General features: G+C 32.0%; 2 protein-coding genes and 3 long non-coding RNA genes across 5 annotated transcripts in view; 2 read left to right on the top strand and 3 right to left on the bottom strand.

Moving 5' to 3' along the window:
- Nucleotides 1-914, top strand: part of LOC111713765 (uncharacterized) — a gene marked incomplete in the record, with an annotated part of 9,726 nt that extends 8,812 nt beyond the window's left edge. Inside the window, 1 exon segment of the mRNA XM_023488712.1 lies at nt 772-914. Coding sequence (XP_023344480.1) covers nt 772-914 — 143 coding nt within the window.
- Nucleotides 915-2,501: 1,587 nt separating this feature from the next.
- Nucleotides 2,502-6,885, top strand: LOC111713774 (uncharacterized). Its single transcript, XR_002767782.1, has 3 exons — nt 2,502-2,557; nt 3,466-3,529; nt 6,802-6,885. It is a non-coding gene; the product is annotated as an uncharacterized LOC111713774 (long non-coding RNA).
- On the bottom strand, nt 6,747-8,423 carry LOC111713773 (uncharacterized). The gene is made up of 2 exons (XR_002767781.1): nt 8,352-8,423; nt 6,747-6,879 (listed from the first exon to the last, which is right to left on the bottom strand). It is a non-coding gene; the product is annotated as an uncharacterized LOC111713773 (long non-coding RNA).
- Nucleotides 8,424-8,510: 87 nt separating this feature from the next.
- LOC111713772 (uncharacterized) lies at nt 8,511-11,109 on the bottom strand. Its single transcript, XR_002767780.1, has 3 exons — nt 11,002-11,109; nt 10,193-10,245; nt 8,511-9,825 (listed from the first exon to the last, which is right to left on the bottom strand). It is a non-coding gene; the product is annotated as an uncharacterized LOC111713772 (long non-coding RNA).
- A 2,017-nt stretch (nt 11,110-13,126) lies between these two features.
- On the bottom strand, nt 13,127-16,492 carry LOC111713770 (erythritol/L-threitol dehydrogenase; the record flags this gene model as incomplete). The annotated part of the gene is given in 4 exon segments (XM_023488716.1): nt 13,127-13,294; nt 15,616-15,690; nt 15,792-15,863; nt 16,432-16,492. Coding segments are annotated over 4 exon segments (361 nt in total), but the record flags the coding sequence as incomplete, so codon positions are not given.
- Between the last annotated feature and the right edge of the window lie 494 nt (nt 16,493-16,986).

Below are 16,986 nucleotides of genomic sequence, written 5' to 3'. Positions count from 1 at the left end.
TGAAAGCTTAATATTGATCCCAATTGATGGGGACGAACCGACCTGGTTTTATGAACACATGGTTTCATTCCTCTCTAAATGGACACAAGCCTAGCTATCAACAAGCTATTTCTATCCCAAATGCATGGGGACAATCCGACCTGTGTTAGCAAAAACAGGATTTCAGGATTACTCTCTTGCAGTAAACAGTGTGGAGTTTATCTATGAACTGAGATTTATTTCTTTAGTGCAGATTAGAATTGTTCATTAACAGCGTACATACAGGTTATGCGCTACTATATATAACGTAGTTAAACAATCACAATATCAGTATGACGGAGTTATAGTTATACTTACATGAAATGGGTTAATCGCAATACAGGATTTGCAAAATTACTATATGAACAATATACGACGTAATTTACAATGGGCCTCAATATTGGTACATCTGTTCAAAAGAGATTTTCGCTCTACTTGCTTCTTTGGAGAAAGGAACTGAGTTCTTGCAATAAACTTTGATGTTCTATATCTATATCTTTGCAACTCGACATTGCAGACATTTGATATGAATTGTGTTAGATCAAATATAGTTTGAAATATCTGAGGTTTACATGATCAGGGTTTAAACACATTTTTCGTTGACAAAGACTCATTTTCTTCATTTTTATGCTTCCACATAACTGCTCAGATTCTGGTTTAAAGGGTATTGTTGTGAATCGGACGTGCGTCATTTTTAAACGGAGGGTCACTTATGATTATAATCCCTACAGCATAATCTTTTTTTTTGTTTAGATCAGGACTGGATTAAGACTCCTCCCTTCCCCCCTTCCAGGTCATTTTGTTGCTCAGAGCAGAATGAAAATACTCTTTGCAACGCAGCAGCAAGATATGATGATTGTTCAACCACAATTATAAAAAGTCGATCAAAAGTATGACAATATTTAATTTTTTAAAAAGATGGAATTGCAAATATATTCATCCGAACCATAAAATTGAATATAAATTTAAATTACTTTTCACTCAAGAAATTCAAAATTAAAAAAAAAATTTAAAAATAGTTAAATTTTACAACAAATTTAGAATTACCCTTTCTTAAGAGTACTTTCACAGTAACCGACATTGGGAATATCAAGGTTTTCTTTGATTTGAGGGCATGCACAATTTTGCATTATTTAGCGAAAAAAGATTATTCTAACTAAAGGATAAGATATGAGCTCAAAACCAAATCAAAACATTTTCTGCATTTGAAAAAGTTTAAACAACCGAGTTCATCCAAATCTGTGACAACGAAATATAATAACTATACAAGCCGATCAAACCAATCTAGTCCGATCAAGAAATCAACTAATCAATCAATCAGCCCTACCAAGAAATCAACTCTCAGATCAAATTCACTTAAAGAATTTGAACCCAGACTCTATACTCAGGAATGATATAAACAAGATTTTTAAAAAATAGTTCACAGAATGGAGTTACACTTGAAATTACTGGGACAGTCCTTTTTTCTAGTGGGGAGGGGAGGGAAGGGGTTCTCTATTTATTATTAAAGGTGAAGGGGTCAATCATATTAAAAAACCATATAAAGAAAATGTGTTATTGACAGAAATATTCGGAATTGTTTACTTTAGAAGAATGGAATATTGATATATCATTAATTTTCTTCTACAACATTTCTTTGTGTTCACTTGCATAAAATATCGGTTTTTTTTGCATTTTATGTTCATTGAGGCGATCTTATAATTATTTACTTTTGTTAAGTTAAATTGTAGAATGTATACATGTGGGGGGATAAGCTTCAGAAGGGGGGGGGGGGGGGATAAGCTTCATAAAGGGGGCAATGGGACGAGAGAAGAGGGATAATCAGTGATTAGGGTTAATGCTAACACTATAGTAATATTGTACAACATAAAATGGGGTATATAAGATGGGATGGCCGAGGGAAATTATTTTATTAATCTTGAAAGTCTAAAAACTCTAAAAAAATAATTCACTAATACTGTTCATAGTTCTAGAGATGTACATTTTAGCACCGTAAACAAAATAGTTTTGAGAAGTAAGTAGAATATAATTCTCATCCATTTTTTTCGTAGGTACTTGTTTTGCTATAATAGGATTATGAGTTTTATGTACTCTGAAGTATAATAGTGTCCCTCTAAAGGGATTATGCGTTTTATGTACTCTGAAGTATAATAGTGTCCCTCTAAAGGGATTATAAGTTTTATGTACTCTGGAGTATAATAGTGTCCCTCTAAAGGGATTATGAGTTTTATGTACACTGGAGTATAATAGTGTCCCTCTAAAGGGATTATGAGTTTTATGTACTCTGGAGTATAATAGTGTTTCTCTAAAGGGATTATGAGTTTTATGTACTCTGAAGTATAATAGTGTCCCTCTAAAGGGATTATGAGTTTTATGTACACTGAAGTATAATAGTGTTCCTCTAAAGGGATTATGAGTTTTATGTACTCTGAAGTAAAATAGTGTTTCTCTAAAAAAAGATAATTTATATCTTCTCAATGAATAGTTGGACTTTCAAGGCGTGACCTCAAGCCCAAAAAAGCATGGAACAAAGTTGGAGGTAATATATTGTGGCATGGAATTCCTTTATTTATCGTTTTTAAATTATATTTTTAATGGCCCCTTGACCAGCTGAGCTCTTATTGTACGTGCAAGTTGAACACTAATCAACAAAATTTTGTATTCAACCAATGATTGTTAAAAACATTTGTTTTCTTTGAATAATCAGAAGCAAAAACAATGATACAGCCAATGAAGAGACATCAATGATTATAAATTCTCACACATTGTTCGATAGGTCGATCTGTCTTCGGTTCATTTTGAGAAATGGAACACAATTTAAAAATAATCTTCTAGAAGTGTATTTATAGTCCAATCACGCAAGTTATGGCAAGTCAATTTTTATACATCTATAAAAAGGCTTTTTAGTAAAAAAGAAAACATAAAGAAAATTGTAGAATTTTGAAATGTTTACAATTCAGTCGTCTTTATATCTTTAACTTTTCTTTTAACTTTAGATAGGGCATGAGGTTAGATACCATGGGTTTTAAAATTGCAGTTTAAGAGATTTAAACATGATTTAGGGAAAGACATAATGATTGCAGTTTATTGAAACCACAGACTGCACATACTGCTTATCTCCTTTCACACGGGTGGGCTACGTAGGCCTAAGTTGACCCGGCACGGCATGCTACGTTTTTACGATAAGTTTTTAGAGTGCCATCCAATTTTAAACATGAGACATAACATTTGTGAATTTAGTCTTTTTTAAGATTTTGTGTTTCGTATCCAAAGGATCCTAAAATATCCCTGAATACAGATGTTTGCTGAATGTTCGCGTACGGTGTACAGTTCTTGTATACAATAGAACATGCTGTGGAAAATATCGCATATTTTAGCTGATATTCGATCTCTGTATCTCTCTTATCTCTGATTGAAACAAACATATATTGATTTTGTCCTGTTTAGTCATCTGTATCTTGTCCTGAAAGAAATGGCGGCTGTGTCCAGACTAATAACGAAAATTATGAAGGTTAGTTAAAGTGACTGTAAGCGTATTTTCAAGAGACTGTCCGTGCACAGATGACAATGTCCGATTCACAACGATACCCTCTAAAACTTTGTTTGATCAAGTATTAATTATTTATTCATCAATGTTTATAATCTGAAAAACTTATTGCTTGAAATTGTGGTTTCTCTTCGAAAGTGACTCGCGCATTTCTACTCCAAAACAAACATAACGGAATTTTCAAAAATAACGCTTCGAAACTTAAATATTTACCACATTATTGATCAGATAAAGGTTTCAAAGTTTCAAGGGTACTGTTAATAATCGGGAAATGCCATCTTTGCAGAAAGGGTTGTCTGAAAGTATTCATATACAGTCCTTTTAAAAGGAACTGAACAGTGTGCAGATCCTTTCAGCGAGCACTCAAACTCTAATTTACCAATCCCATATCTCTGAACATAGAGTCAACCTTTGATATTTCAAACTTGGACTGTAAAGTGCAAGAACGTGAAACTTGCGTATTTGGTGAGAATGAATCCCATGATAATGAATCCCATGAGAATTGATCCCATGAGAATGGATCCCATGAGAATGGATTCCATGAGAATGGATCCCATGAGAATGGATCCCATGAGAATGGATCCCATGTGGATGGATCCCATGAGAATGGATCCCATTAGAATGGATTCCATTAGAATGGATCCCATGAAGTGACCCACAAAGCCTAATTTTGAGTAAATCTCCATTTGCATATTGCCCCATTTATTAAGAGAATACCAAAGAGTATGGAAGAGAAGGAAGATACAACTGAGGCGGTCTGCCCTACCATATGATTATTTATGCTTTGCAGACGGTACTCCATTTGTAAAAGAAATATTTGTCTGATGTATACAATTACGTCGTAAACAATACCCTATTCTGAATAATTCATATACAAATGGAGTATCCGTCTGCAAAGCAAGCATAGTCATATGGCAAGGCGGGCCGAGTCAATTGTATCTCCCTTCTATTCCATACTCCTTGGAGAATACCTTGTAAATTGGATATGCCCTTTTTTCTTGAAATTACGATTACAGTTATTATTATAAAATCTGACCTTCAGGATTAAATGAGTTCTTTGCGCTTATTTATACTTATTGATTTCTCTGAATATTCAAGTTTGCCATCAAAGTATGAGCCGATAATGACGACTTGAAAATATTTAAATTTAATTGAAATGGTTTGGGAATGAAAGAAACATGTTGACGGCTACTATCAGAGACCTAAAATGTATTGAGAAAACTAGATGACTTAAGTTCAGTTGTCTCTTGAATATCATTCTTTGTGAGTAACTCTTCATAATATTTTTACAATTTTGGAATGTTTAGAATAATTCTATTTTATCATGAAATAAATTGAGTCTTTGCCACAACTTATGGTTTTCGAAACCGTATGTTGGTTCAAAAAGTCAAAATACCAAAGGTATACGCCATATGGTCGCAAAGAAAATAGGAATTCGAAAATTTAAGTTTGTGTGGAAAAAGCTCAATTTTTTTTTGTTTTATATTTTATCATGATAAAGTAGATTAGATAATTGGATTAGGTTTATCTTGTTTACTCTAGATTTGACATATTGCTTTTATTTACTCACAGATACATACATTTACATAATTAAGTAGAAAACCAGATACACTATAAACAACTAAGGGGTTCAATCGAAATTCCGCTGGGCCTGTGCGCAATTTCAAGAAATTTTCGCGCGCGCAATGATTAATTTCACTTATTTGCGATAATGGTGAAATTAGTGTACAAATATTTGCATATTTAACTAGCTTGGGAACCCAGTGCGGTCAAGGTTAATGAAAGTTACTCCCGCCGTTTACCCGCACTTGAACGATTTTACCGGGAAACTAAATGTTCGCTATTGAGGTCGACCCACTCAAGTAAAAATTTCAAAACCAAGATTAGCATATATTTTTGCTCCCATCTTATCTCGAAGATTTGCATGCATGAAGATTTGTGAATCTGCATGATTTGTAAATTTATGATAAAATCCTTCCTTTAACTCTAAAGTGTTGCTCATTTTCGTCTCTTATGAAATTTTTTTTTACGTACTCCATTTTTTAATTGTGTGGTTGCCGAAAGTGATATGTTTTTTAACATGGACGTTTGGGCAGGTAATAGTAACTATTTTTCAAACATGAGTTTTTTTGTGATAAAAAACTTGTCATAAAACTTTGATGTTTTGTCTGGCTTCAAACATTCTGTTTTTTTTTATGTGATAATCAGTTTCTTACTAAATTCAGAAAGTCCTTGAGGGGCAAGTGCCAAAAAATAAAGACTCCGATTTTGTTTCTATTTTTCTAATATTTGAAAAAGGGTGGTATCTTTAATTTTGATTTGCTTTACCCATTTACTTAACTGTAATAAAAGCATTTTATCAACAATACCATGCTGTATAGAGGACACTCCTTGTTTGCAAATAGAATTATAACTTCCCCGTCTTATCTATAGTTTGTCTTCTTCAAGATAGAAGGCAATAAAAACAATAAACTTAAAAACAATGTAAATAAAAGTAACGAGGCACGTTAAAAACTTACTTTCTGTTAGAAACAAAAACAGAAATAATATTTTCAAACATTTATAAATATTTGATTTAAACTCAATAACAAAACATGCATTTAAGCAGTTATAATTTTTGACACCTATTGTTTGTAATAGCAATTTCAGCGGATAAATTATTTCGAATTTGAATACCTATTTAGAATGTGAAATCCATAACATTCCTAGCATTCAGTTCTAAACTTTTAATTAAAGTTTGGAATTTTGATATACTTTAGATTATATAGTATGTGGAACAAAGAGACATCTATTCTTTCACTATGCTACCTACAAATTAAAGAAGATTTTGATATGATTGTAAATGCCTTAATTCTGTTTTTTACCTTACAAACTTAATGCAGAAAGCAAAATTTAAAAGAACCTGTAAAATCTTTCCCTGGGATGTTTAGAAAGATAAAAATTTCCCTGTATGATAATTGAATAAACTGCAGTATGGTTTTGGTGAATTATATTTTTTGTCAAACATTGCAGATATCCTCGCTGTCAATTTACAAAAATTGTAAATTATGAAAAATTGTATATCCTCAAACATTTCTGTTTTTATCAATGAGAAAATGCTGAAAGATTATGAAACACTTAAAAGTTAAAGATGGGCGTGAAGCGCCTTAATAGCGCAGAGTACTTAAAAAGTAGAGATGCATTGATATTGATGAATATATTATGTTTATTAAATAAAAGCAACATTTATTATTCAGAGTGTGAAGAAAGAGAGATCGCTACAGCTCCCGAAGAACGACCCATATTTGTATAAACACCCAGATCAATAGGAGATCCTGAAATATTTAAAATATCTAAATGTTAGTTGTATTGAATTAAACCTTAAAACAAACTTGACCATTGAATAAAGCTCAGACACCCCAAAAAAGAACTCAGGGACAGTATTAAATAAATTTGAACTGACAAAACCGTTGAAGTATCAACATAAATCCTTCCTTAATCTTTAACTTTGAATCGTTGGTTTAAATTTGATCTGACAGTAACTAGTTTAGCAACGTAGCCCAAATTCATTTAATCGGGTTCCAGTTTTATTTCAACAATATAACTATTTATTGTCATTATTTAATTTATTTCTTGTCATAAGAACATTTGCTATAAGTAACATTTAATTTGAGTCCTTTTATATAATGGTTACATTAACATTATTTTGTAATTTTTATTTTTCACTTCGGCCCTAGTCCCAACTATCAGCCCCCTAGCCCTAGTTTGTCATAGCCGCAACTCTGAGACCTCTAACCCTTAACTCTAAGACCCTGTTCCTAGCCCTTTTACATTTGCAACCCAATGTCTTAGATCTTACATATTTCAAATATGAATTCTGTTAGGTCAAAGAATCAAAATTCGAAATAAGTTGTTTCATCATCAGGTTGTAACAATATAAAGATTGAAAATTTGAGTTTGAGGCAAAGACTCAGTTCCTTCAAAATAATTTCCTGTTCAATTGGGCAATGGCAATGGCGATGGCGATGGGAAGTGTAATTACGGCAAATGTAACTTAGTCCAAAAAAAGCGTATTCTTCAGAAAACAAATTTTTGATAACTTCCCCAGTCCTAAGTTTATTGTAATTTATTTTATTGGGACAAAAATAATTGTTAAAGAGCACGGGCAGCCGTATTTCATTTGAATTTCCCAGCCGGGTCAACCTTTCCGGTCCCAGATGGTAGTGTATCGCCTAGACATTTGGTAAATGAAGCAGACACTCAATAGGACTAGCCCGTACAACAAGGTTGACGCGGTCAGACTTTAGGTTGAATTTACTTTTACTGAAGGGTCAGGGGGTGCGTGAGAGATAAATAATCAAAATGTTAAAGAACCCTGAAATACCTTTAATATTTAGTAATATTGTAACGAAACTGCTTATTGCAATAGTTATATTCTTTTAATATAAAATGCAAAGATATAAAATGCAAAGTAAACTGTGAACTAACATTTCCTAAAAACAAGTGTTTTTGAACTTAGAGACGTTAATTCACAAACCTTGTTTCGTTTTCTGTAATTTTTGTAAAAAAATATCTAGTTTTTGTGTGACAAACAATCCTTAACCAGATAACTTTCTACTGCAGGAATTAAACCTCCTTAACCCCAATACATTTAGCAGGAGCACTGTAGCAACCTGCAGCTCTCAAGATTACGCATATAATAGAATAAATATCTTATTCATTTTAATAAAATTTGAAAATAAAATACGTGTTTCTAATTAAGTTATTATTTTGTAGAGAGAGTATGAAAAACTAGGAAATATGATACCTAAAATATTGCCTTCTATTGAATTGATGTACTTAGCATTACTTTAATAGATTCCTTCCCATCAATCACCTTAATATTTAAATGATGATACTGATGATTATAATAAAAATAATAATAATAATAATGATAATGATAATAATAATAAAAATAATATTACATGGTAATTTTTTATATAAAAACACGAAAGTTATTGTCAAAGACGGAGTCCTAATAAACATGCAATTTTATAGACGATATTAGGATATTCTTTAGGAATGTCTAAAATTGTCGACGTTTATATTAAATTGACTGTAAACGTAATTTAAAATGAGCGTCCATTGATAAAGTGGCATGTCAGATTTTCATAGGTCCCATAGAAAGCTTTGTCTTATCCTGATAAATTAGAAATCCATGTTTTTGTTTGTTGAAAACTAATTACTTTCTTTTGTGGTTTTTCTTCAAGAGTGACTTGCATTTTTCTTGCTTTAGAAACAATGGAGAAATTATCAGAATTAGCCACTTTTAACTTTTTATATCCAGAAAAAACTAAGTTCTAATACCCATTTTTTTCTCGGATTACGGTTTAAAGGGTACCGTTGTGAATCGGGTATGTTTTTTTTAAATTTTAAATTTAAATTTATAACAATTCCATTAAATAAAAATCTTACGATCAAAGACGCGATGCTTTACACTGTGTTTGTATTTTCGGATACCCAGTAGTTAAAATGCTATGGATTATTGATTTTCTTCTTTTTAAGTTTCAAAAATTTAAATATTTTGGTATAATCTGTAACAAAAATAATTTTAAAAACCTTTGAAAAAAGGTGAATTTAAAAAAAAACTGAATTTTTGAAAAGAAATGCCAACCATTTTGGTTCAGCAGTTTGGTCAGCAATAGCTAACTCATATATCGGAGCTAAAAGCTTTCATATTTATATATAGAGATCGGCGTTAACCTATTTTTAGTTTGTAAATGCAAATAAAATATTATAAACTTCGCATAAGAGAGCTGGAATTGGAAATTTAGAAAGGTAAAAAGAACAAAAAAACCCAAATCGGCCTAGCTAGTGTTGCACTGAAAATTCCGGTTCATTAGAAGTAATGGACTGACATTTAGACAGAGCTTGAATTGTACACTTTTGACCCCATTCTAAAAGTTGCATTATCCAAGCCATCACAACAGGTACTGTGTAGTTGCAGTAAAATATTTAGAGCTATGTCACAATACTCTTACAAGATGGAGTTGGTTTATAATTGGTTTACCGTCCCACTTTAACCGTCTATAGTCTGTGTGTGTGCTGTGTACCGTACAAATTGCCCCAGCTTCCCATAATGTCTGCACCAGTACTTATAGGATGAACCCGACTCCCGAGTACGTGTGTAGATGGATGTAGTTTATAGTTTACCAATAATGCTCCAATCAGCTGATATTTCCCCGCCAAAAACAGAAAATTCTACAAAGGTGCCATGCCTTGCAATCACTTTCAGACCTTGCCTATTTAGTAAGAACAGTTGTTACAAACAAGAAATAATATTTTTTTAAAATGTGTTTTTGTTGTCTTGGTTCCTTGCATCTATAACAAATATTACTATATCTCAAATGAAAATTTGATATAACATTAAAAAACAATTAATTAAACATATAAAAATATTCAAAATGAATCTGAAAAGATTTCCAGCAAGGTCGTTCTCATAGCCTATTAATTCATTAACAGATTTTTCATCATTGAATTCTTTTAATTAATGGAACTTTGTATTGGTGGAAAATAAGTGCAAATTTTTCAAAATATCAGAAATGATTTTCAATTATAGAAAGAAATGAGAAAATGACAAATTAAAAAATAATCTATTTAAATTTTAACCTTACTGAGCTGCCTGCCCCTGTAGCTTCTATATAAACATCACAGCCAAGACCCTAGGGAAATTTGGTAGATAAAAAGCGATTATAAATTATACAGTGATAAGCGGTTATACATCAATACAATGAAGACAACTTGCGGTTATACATCAATACAATGAAGACAACTTTCGGTTATACATCAATACAATGAAGACAACTTTCGGTTATACATCAATACAATGAAGACAACTTTCGGTTATACATCAATACAATGAAGACAACTTTCGGTTATACATCAATACAATGAAGACAACTTTCGGTTATACATCAATACAATGAAGACAACTTTCGGTTTCGATTTTGATTTATTAATAAATAAAAATCTTCTCTTTGCAAAGAGAAGATTACTTGTAAACTTACAATAAAACTAAAATAAAAAGTCGTCTTCATTGTATTGATATATTCATGTATCATATTTTATTTTAACCCTGTGTCTAAAGTTTACCTGAAACAGGTGGGGGGGGAGGAAGTTTATCCCGCCCCCTCTATTTTTTTGAATTAGCACCTCATTTTAATGCAATTTCAAACAAGAAAAAAACGAAATTGAACGTTTTTTACCGTTAATTTTCTTTTCAAAAACGGCTTATCCGTTTAGTTAACGATTCAAAAATTAACAATTTAAAATTAACGAAATTTCGAAATTTTCGAAAATCTCCATTTCGTAAACATATTTTTGCCCAGTCCTTGAAGGAAACAGATTGTTTAGAAGTTTTAAATTAATCTTAAAATTGATCATTTCTTTTTTAATTTAAATTCTAATATCTAACTAACCTCAGAGAGTTTAAAAACCTCCTCTTGTATATTACACTTTGTCGGATTTAACACAAAATCTTAAATATAGAAATATTGTTAAAATGAGATGTTTCTTCATGAAGAATAATATAAGGAAAGATAAAGCTTCTGAAAGCTTTAAAGTGAAATAAATTAAATTCTTCTTCTTGACAAATCTGAAAGAACTATTATTTTTCAACTATTTATATTCAAGTTTAGAAAAATAAAAAAATTGGTAAATATTAAAAATTGTATTATATATAAAATTATAAAATAAAAATAACATTTAAAAAAGCTGTGAATTTGCAGGACTTTCCCCTATGTTGGGTCTCCATAGTAAAGCGTCAAAGGGACTGTTTTAGACTTAATAAATTCAAGTAACCAAATTTATTCAAAGGGTAGTATTTTCGATTCACAACCGTACCTATCAAATTTTTTTTACTCGAGGCGTACGTACGCAAGACACTTGTATGTAGGAACCACAATGGAGTTGAATTTTTTCCCAAAATTTTGAAATCCCTATATTTCTGCAACCCAACAATACAAATCCTTGATATTTCAAACTTAGATTTTTTATCTAAAAGAATTTAAGGTTTGAACTTTCTAAAATTTACAACATTGGGTTGTAAAGATAAAGGGAATAGTAAATTCGAATTTGTGGCAAAGACTCAATTCCTTTCACTGTCTTCGATGATCAGATAAAGGTATTACGGGTACTGCTGTGCATCGGGGTTACCATCTTTAATGTTAGGTCACTTAAATTTACGCTAACAGTCCCTTTAATTTCAAAATTGACAAGTTTCTGTCGAGCTCAGTCGTTATAGCTTANTATTTGCCCCCCCCCCACCTCTGTAGATAGTTCTCCTAGTTCACATTTTTGCTCTTTTTTGAATTATCATTGTTATTTAATTTTTATTCAATGTCGCTATATATAAAGGGTGTCTCACGAAACATGACAGTTGGTGAAAAGGTTAAAATGTCTTTTTCCATAATTTTTTAAGTTGTTTGATACCAAAGACAATAATACAATTATTATATGGGAGTCATGTTATAGTAAAATTGGTTTCAAAGTAAAATATATTTCAGAAAAACATTTTTTTAACGAAATAAACTGCAAAAAGACTTTAATATCTCATAAAGTACATGGAAGACGACTTCCATAACTATTTACCAACTGTCATGTTTCGTAGTACACCCTGTATATCATTAGATTTTTTATACTAACAATGGAAACATTTTTCGTTCGTAGAAAAAATGACAAAAGTCAGGTTTTAGATATGAAAATGCTAAAGTAAATTAAGATTTGATATAAAAAAGTCATCAACCAAATTTTAAGCGACGTGGATATTGATACGCTAAAGAAACTTTAAGTAAACAGAAGAAAATGACAATTATTTTTATGTAACAATTGAAATGGAATATCTGAAACAGAAGAAATATTATTTATTCAGATCAATTTTTATCTAAGAAGAATTCAGAGAAAAACCTTTAATCTTTCAATCTTCAGAGGTCCAAACTATTAAATTGCGAATTAAGATTCTCATTTGGGAAGTTCCAAAAATCTGACTAATTACAAAAATCTCGAAAAAACAAGTCAGTTATTTTCAATTACAATCTCTCGACAGAAGTTTCAAAATTTCAAAACCTGGGCTTAATAATATTACTAAGAGTAAGAGAACTGTTCATGAAAAACTGAAATTTTATGAAGGTCTCACATATAACGAAATTCCTTCTTTGCCACAAACTCAAAATTGCAAATAACTATATCTTTGCAACTTTATAGCGTAAACCTTTTAAACATAGAATATTTTTATTTATTAAATCAACACAATTAATAGTGTATATCATAAATAAGGTTTTCGAAGTTGTGTTGCAAATATATTGTATTTTGAATTCTGAGTTTTGAACAAAAACTCAAATCGTAAAGGCTAATTATGTAAATACGTTCCATTTTGCAAGCTTCAAGAGTAAAATAAGTTTTAAGATTGAAAATGTTTCGAAGATTGAATGAGGGGAAGAAACAACGCAAAACCCAATCCTTCTATCCTTTCAATCAGGTTTCTAGTTTCAGCAAAATAAATGTTTCCAATTTTAAAACAAAATATTTGAAATAAAATACAATTCTTCTTCCAAATATTTTTTATAATAAAGATAGGGTAATTGTATCCTTATGCGATTTAATAATTTTTTGTTTCTTATAGAGAGTGCAAACCTTTGGCTGCTTTTGTTTTGCCCCTGCAACCATTCCTAGTCCAAGAGGTCCACAGCCAGAAACCACAACAATATCATTCCACTATACATAGAGAACATAAAGTTTAATCATTACTAAAAAGCTCACTAGATCCCAAGTTCTACGGCATGCAGGATGAGAAACCTGGATAATCCAGATTGTTCAACGGCATGAAGGATACCATACCTGTATATTCCATAGGCATACAGGATACGGTACCTTTATATTCTCTAGTTCAACAGCATGCAGAATGAAATACCTTGCTATTCCTTATCTCTACGGCATGCATGATATGTTACCTGCATATTCCCTAATTCAACGGCATGCATGATACGATGATTGTATATTCCCTAGTTTTACGGCATGCAGGATACGGACCTGTATATTACCTATACTCTACCGCATATGAACCAGTGTATATTCCCTAGTTCTGCGGCATGTATGCTACAATACCGTGTATATTACCTAGTTTTACAACATTCAGGATATGATACCTCTATGTTCTCTAAGAGTTCTACTGCATGCAGGATAGGTACCTGTATATTCCCTATTTTTAAAGCATTAAGGATACGAAACTTCTATATTCCCTAATTCTACGGCATGCAGGAAACGATACCTGTATATTCCTAAGTTCTACTGCATGCAGGATACTGCAATACCTATATATTCATAAGTTCTACTACATGCATGATGAGATACCTGTAAATTCCTAAGTTCTACTGCATGCAGGATGAGATACCTGTATATTCCCTAGTTTCAGGGCATGCAAGATACGATACCTGATCATTCCCTAGTTCTACGGCATACAGGTTAAAATACCTTATTATTCCACCGCATGCAGGATGAGATTCCTGTTTATTCCCTAGTTTTACGGCATGCAAGATACGATACCTGGATACTCCCTAGTTCTACGGCATGCAAGATACGATACCTGGATACTTCCTAGTTCTATGGCATGCAGGATGCGATACCTGGATACTCCCTAGTTATATGGCATGCAGGATGCGATACCTGGATACTCCCTAGTTCTATGGCATGCAGGATCCGATACCTGGATACTCCCTAGTTCTATGGCATGCAGGATGCGATACCTGGATACTGACTAGTTCTACGGCATGCAAGATATGATACCTGGATGCTCACTAGTTTTACGGCATGCAAGATACGATACCTGGATACTTCCTAGTTCTATGGCATGCAGGATGCGATACCTGGATACTCCCTAGTTCTACGGCATGCAAGATACGATATCTGGATACTTCCTAGTTCTATGGCATCCAGGATGATGATAAGGAAAGCATCATTTGTTCTACACATATTTTGTCCTACACATATTTTGTCCTACAGAGTGAAAAAGAATTATTTGTCCTACACATCATAAAATATATGTTTACATAAATATCTGTTACATTCTATTTATATTGACATAGGGTCAAAAAGTGTGACAAACGGACAATTTCTTTTTGCGAGACAGCTCATTATCTAACCTTTTAAAGGCTGCAGAGCTCGGCCCCTTAGCCCATCCGAGCCACAGCGCTCGGCCTACAAATTATCTTAACCCAGCCTGACTCAAAAAGGTGGGAAACACCATATTATTTAATATTCGAGATGTTGCAGCGCTCGGCCCCATAGCCCATCCTAGCCGCAGTGCTCGGCCCAAAATAAGGTTAAATGATAGCATATTATATATTTAACATAGTAAAATAAATTAAATTCTACTTTTAAACATTAATAAAGAGCACATTTTATCCCCTCGCTGTAGGACAAATAATGTAGAGTGCAAATGATTTTTTCTCCTCTATGCAGGACAAATTATGTGTTGGACAAATGATGTGAAGGACCAATGATGTGTAGGACAAATTAGGTGTAGAACAAATTATGTACAGGACAAATTATGTGTTGAACCAATGAGCTGTAGGACAAATTATGTTTTGGACAAATGATGTGAAGGACAAATGATGTGTAGGACAAATGAGGTGTAGGACAAATGAGGTTTAGGACAAATGATGTGTAGGACAAATGATGTGTAGGACAAATGAGGTGTAGGACAAATGAGGTGTAGGACAAATGAGGTGTAGGACAAATTATATTTAGGACAAATTATGTGAAGGACAAATTATGTGTTGGACAAATTATGTGTAGGACAAATGATGTGTAGGACAAATTATGTGAAGGAAAAAATTTTTGAAGGACAAATCTTGTGTAGGACCAATGATGTGTAGGACAAAGATGTGTAGGACAAATGATGTGCAGGAAAATTGATGTAATGGATATACATTTGATGTGTAGGATAAATGAAGTTTTCCCCGACCAGTAGGACAGATGATTTTTAGAACAAATGATTTAAGACAAAAGATTGTAGGACAAATGACCGAATTCGATACCTGGATATTTCCCAGTTCTACTGCATGCAATGAACAGGCCAAAGGTTCAACAAAGCAGGCATGGAACGGATCAATCTAAAGAATTAAAGATTTTTAGAAAAATATTCTCGCGGCTAGGCTATTTTTTTGGATTTAAAAAAAAATAAGTTTAAATTAAAGTTTAGAGTTTATAGTACCTGTGGTGGTATAACGTGAACTAGGGCATTTTTAGGATAGATCATGTATTCTGCCATTGCTCCTTGGGTAACCTTTGGCGGTTAAAAAAAAATGAACACAATAATAAGGTGAATAAGTTTGTTTGTTTGTCCGATCATAACTCAGAAACCACTATACCGATTTGCCTCAATTTTTTATTGGGGAGATTTTATATTGAGTGAGTTTACCTTTAACGAAAAATAGCAAAAAAATCTTTATTTCCTAAAACGGGTGGGTAACCAGTGGGAATACCAATGACTGCGAAACTAGTTCCAAAGCTATAGTTAATATATATATTTGCTTAATAAAGAAAAGTTTAAAAAATCCTTTTGAATGAGCCGACTGTGAAAGGAAGATATTTTTTACAGCATGCAAATAAAAATATATATATAATATATGTATGTCATGTGACAATTCATAATTTTTTCTATTTCTTTCGTGCATATAGAGTTGTTTAGGAATTGTAGAAAGATTGTTCAGGGTTTTTTTCTTCTATTTTGAAATAATTTTGCAAATAGTTTTGATAAAGTGACGGACGATTTCCTCTCTCGCTTTGGTGGATCTTTATTCATCTCTTTAGGAAATAAATAAACTTTTAAAAAATATTTGATAAAATTCTACCTGATGAAATCCATAAACATGATGTGGAACACAGACCTGATAGCTTCCACGCTTACAATATCTTTAACAAACAAATTATTCATTTATAAAAATATTTTTTTTTATCTTTGCAACAATTTAAATTAAATCTTGTCGTATAAACATTATTTGTAACTGTCTTAAACCAGGTCTTACTCTTTGCAAAGAAATTCGTTCGGTTCAAATTTCCAATTGTTCAATTTTTTTTAGAGTAAATGATACAACGTAATAATCTTTTCTTTTATTATTAAACTTCGTAAAAATTTAAACAGAATAGTTTTTTTAAAAATTTGCTGAAATGTATTAATTTTGTAAACGATTTCAAATTCAGGTCAAAAAACTTATTTTAAAACCGGAAATAGCCGGAATTTTATGAAAATATTGTTTCTAAAAGATTAGATTATATAGAGGACGTGAGTCAGAATCTAATGAAAAATGAGTAAATATCGATATCACACGTGTAGATGTTTATCAGTACTATGCCCCGTATCTGTTCTATCTCATTCTGTTGAATCTTGTGGAACTTGTTTAACGCGG

This window comes from Eurytemora carolleeae, unplaced genomic scaffold, assembly GCF_000591075.1.
Source record: "Eurytemora carolleeae unplaced genomic scaffold, Eaff_2.0 scaffold1307, whole genome shotgun sequence".
NCBI classification, from domain to species: domain Eukaryota; kingdom Metazoa; phylum Arthropoda; class Copepoda; order Calanoida; family Temoridae; genus Eurytemora; species Eurytemora carolleeae.
The sequence above is the reverse complement of the archived record's forward strand: the minus strand, read 5'-3'. Positions and strand labels throughout refer to the sequence as shown.